The 2,581-nt window shown below is 40.7% G+C and overlaps 1 protein-coding gene across 1 annotated transcript; it reads right to left on the bottom strand.

The window, feature by feature from the left end:
* Positions 1-735: 735 nt before the first annotated feature.
* LOC108558987 (casein kinase I-like) lies at positions 736-2,445 on the bottom strand. The gene is made up of 6 exons (XM_017916097.1): positions 2,395-2,445; positions 1,995-2,098; positions 1,653-1,923; positions 1,245-1,586; positions 1,040-1,187; positions 736-968 (listed from the first exon to the last, which is right to left on the bottom strand). The coding sequence occupies exons 2-6, from the start codon at positions 2,088-2,090 to the stop codon at positions 737-739; spliced, it is 1,089 nt and encodes a 362-aa protein (XP_017771586.1). The 5' UTR covers positions 2,091-2,098; positions 2,395-2,445; the 3' UTR covers position 736.
* Between the last annotated feature and the right edge of the window lie 136 nt (positions 2,446-2,581).

The following is a 2,581-nucleotide window of genomic DNA, read 5'->3' as shown; positions in this document are numbered from 1 at the left end:
TGATTTTCTCGAAAACTATAATAGATAGAATGAATCCAAAACATGTATATGAAAGCTGAATGTTTGGGGAATTAACATTATTCATATATTACTGTGGTTTTAGCCGTTTTTCTCAAAAACTATAATAGATAGAAGTAATTTGCGTTTAAATTTGAAAAAACGTTTAAAAAAAGCAGTGTTTTCACATTTCATTGATTTACTCTGAAGTAATAATAGATTGAATTGATTCAAAAGTTTCATATGAAAGTTGGATGTTTAGAGAATGTAGCGAGTATAAATTGTTGTGGTTTCTTCCATTTGCCTGTAATTCAGTGCTTTAAATTTGAGAAAACGTTAAAAAAACAGTGTTTTCACATTTCATTGATTTACAAATAAATATATATATATAAAGCAGTGTTTTGACATTCTAGTGATTTTCTCAGAATACAGAGAAGGGATCCAATGGATGCATATGATAGTTGGACATTTGGGGATAGCAACGCGATGAAATGTGAAAACACTGCTTGAATTACAGCCATAATTAATAGATTACAAATTACACTTCTATATAAGCATTACCAAATGAGAGATTGAATGCATTTTTTTTTAAGATAATATAGTTTTTCTTTAGAAAACAGGAAGAGGGAACGCGGCGCATCCACTAAAAAGAAAATAACGTTGCAGGATGTAAAAAAAAAATGAGTCGATTAGTCAATAGTTTATACTTTATTTACAAATAATAAAAGGTGAGTGCGCACTAGTCGTCTCCGGTGGATGAGTACAGACCGGACCAATCGAAGACGCCGTCGTCGGTGTAACCGCGCCTCTCGAAGAGATCCTTGAACAAACGTCGGCAATAATCGTAATCGGGAGTCTCGAAGAAGTCCAGTTTCCGCACGTACTTCATGTAGGTGACCATCTCCTCGGGATGACCCTCGCACAGAGTCTCGATCGGTGTCGTCCGTTTAGTGTCGCCGATCTTTTGATACCTTTGCACGAACGACACAAGAGAACACTTGTTGCAGAACACTCTCTATTATCATCATCATCATCATCTTACCTCTCCTTGAGGGTGTCCGCTTTTAAACCCTGCCACGGCAACGATCCTCTCAAAAAGTACATGTACATGTGTCCCAGAGCCTCCAAATCGTCGCGTCGTGATTGCTCACGTCCCAAGTGCGTGTTTACGCTCATATATCTTGCGGTTCCTAACAAAATCAAATAAATTTCTATCATACGATGATGATGATGATGATGATTATTACCTGTGAGCGATTTGTGCTCTCTATAAGGTATATGCTTGTTCTTCTCCTTGTCGATGTACTCTTTGGCCAAACCGAAATCGATGATGTAGACGACCTTGTCCTTGTTGTTCCTGCTGCGTCCGATCAGAAAGTTCTCCGGCTTGATGTCCCTGTATATTAAACGTCTGTTGTGCACGTACTCGATCCTCTCCAAAGTCTGATCGGCGATCATCAGCACCGTCTTCAGCCGAAAGTGACGGTTGCACAGGTTGAAGAGATCCTCCAAACTCGGACCGAGCAGTTCCATCACGAGCGCATTGTATCTGCCGCCGCAAACGCCCATATGGTAGACCTTCGGTACTCCTGTTGTGTCCAACGTCGAGTTTCGGTCACAAATTAATAGTGGTTACATTAAGATTGATTAGCTACCGTCCCGAGCTCCCAGCATCTTGTAGAACCTGTACTCGAGATGAAGTTGGGGCGCTTTCGTCTTCATCGGCTCCAGTTTGATGGCAACGTGCTCGTTCGTGAAGACGTTCTTTCCCAGTCTCAGCTCCCCGAAATTACCGCTTCCGATCTTCTTGCCCACCTTGAAGTTGGTGCCCACCATCAGAGTTGTGGTGTTCATGTTCGAGACGCGTTCCTCCACCATCTTGTACAGCGTCACCGACGAGTATCGATCCAATGAGAACTTGTTTTGCTAATAATAAGTACATGAAAAAAACGATGATGCTGTTGATGATGATGGTTTATATATAAGATGATGCTCACAATTTTCTTGATAGTCAGCGAGATGGGCGCGTATAGTGTCCAAGTGCCTCCTCCTTGTTGCCTCCTGTTGCTGCCGCTCTTCCAACAAGGCATCATAGGAGCAGCTGAAATCAGAACACGTTCCCAAAAAACGGTCATCGGTCGCACGCACCGCGCTAACACGGTTCATTTATTATTTTTACTGAGCCTTCAGCATTTCAACGCCGACGACTCGACATTTCCCATTCTGCTTTTTCTCTCTCTTTCTCCACTTTACTCACACTCACTCTACTACCTCTATCGATGATTGAACGTTGTTCGATGTCCACTCACCTGCTCACTCCTACACTGACAATTTTATTTGACATCTGTCAAAATAAACAAACAAACACGTACACATCCAATCGGCCATTCAACTAACCCAGAGGTTCCCAAACTTTCTTTCGTGTCGTAGACCCCAGGGGACCGTCAGTTGCTAGTTAAAAAACTCGTCCTTGGGGGGAGTATATATATATATTATTTATATATATTAAAATATAAATAAATAAAACAAAATTTAATTAAAAAATGTTTTTATTTAAGAATATTACATCATAGATGGTCCTTGT

This window comes from Nicrophorus vespilloides, unplaced genomic scaffold, assembly GCF_001412225.1.
Source record: "Nicrophorus vespilloides isolate i.1.1-1 unplaced genomic scaffold, Nicve_v1.0, whole genome shotgun sequence".
NCBI classification, from domain to species: Eukaryota; Metazoa; Arthropoda; class Insecta; order Coleoptera; family Silphidae; genus Nicrophorus; species Nicrophorus vespilloides.
This window is presented reverse-complemented; position numbering and strand designations above follow the sequence as displayed.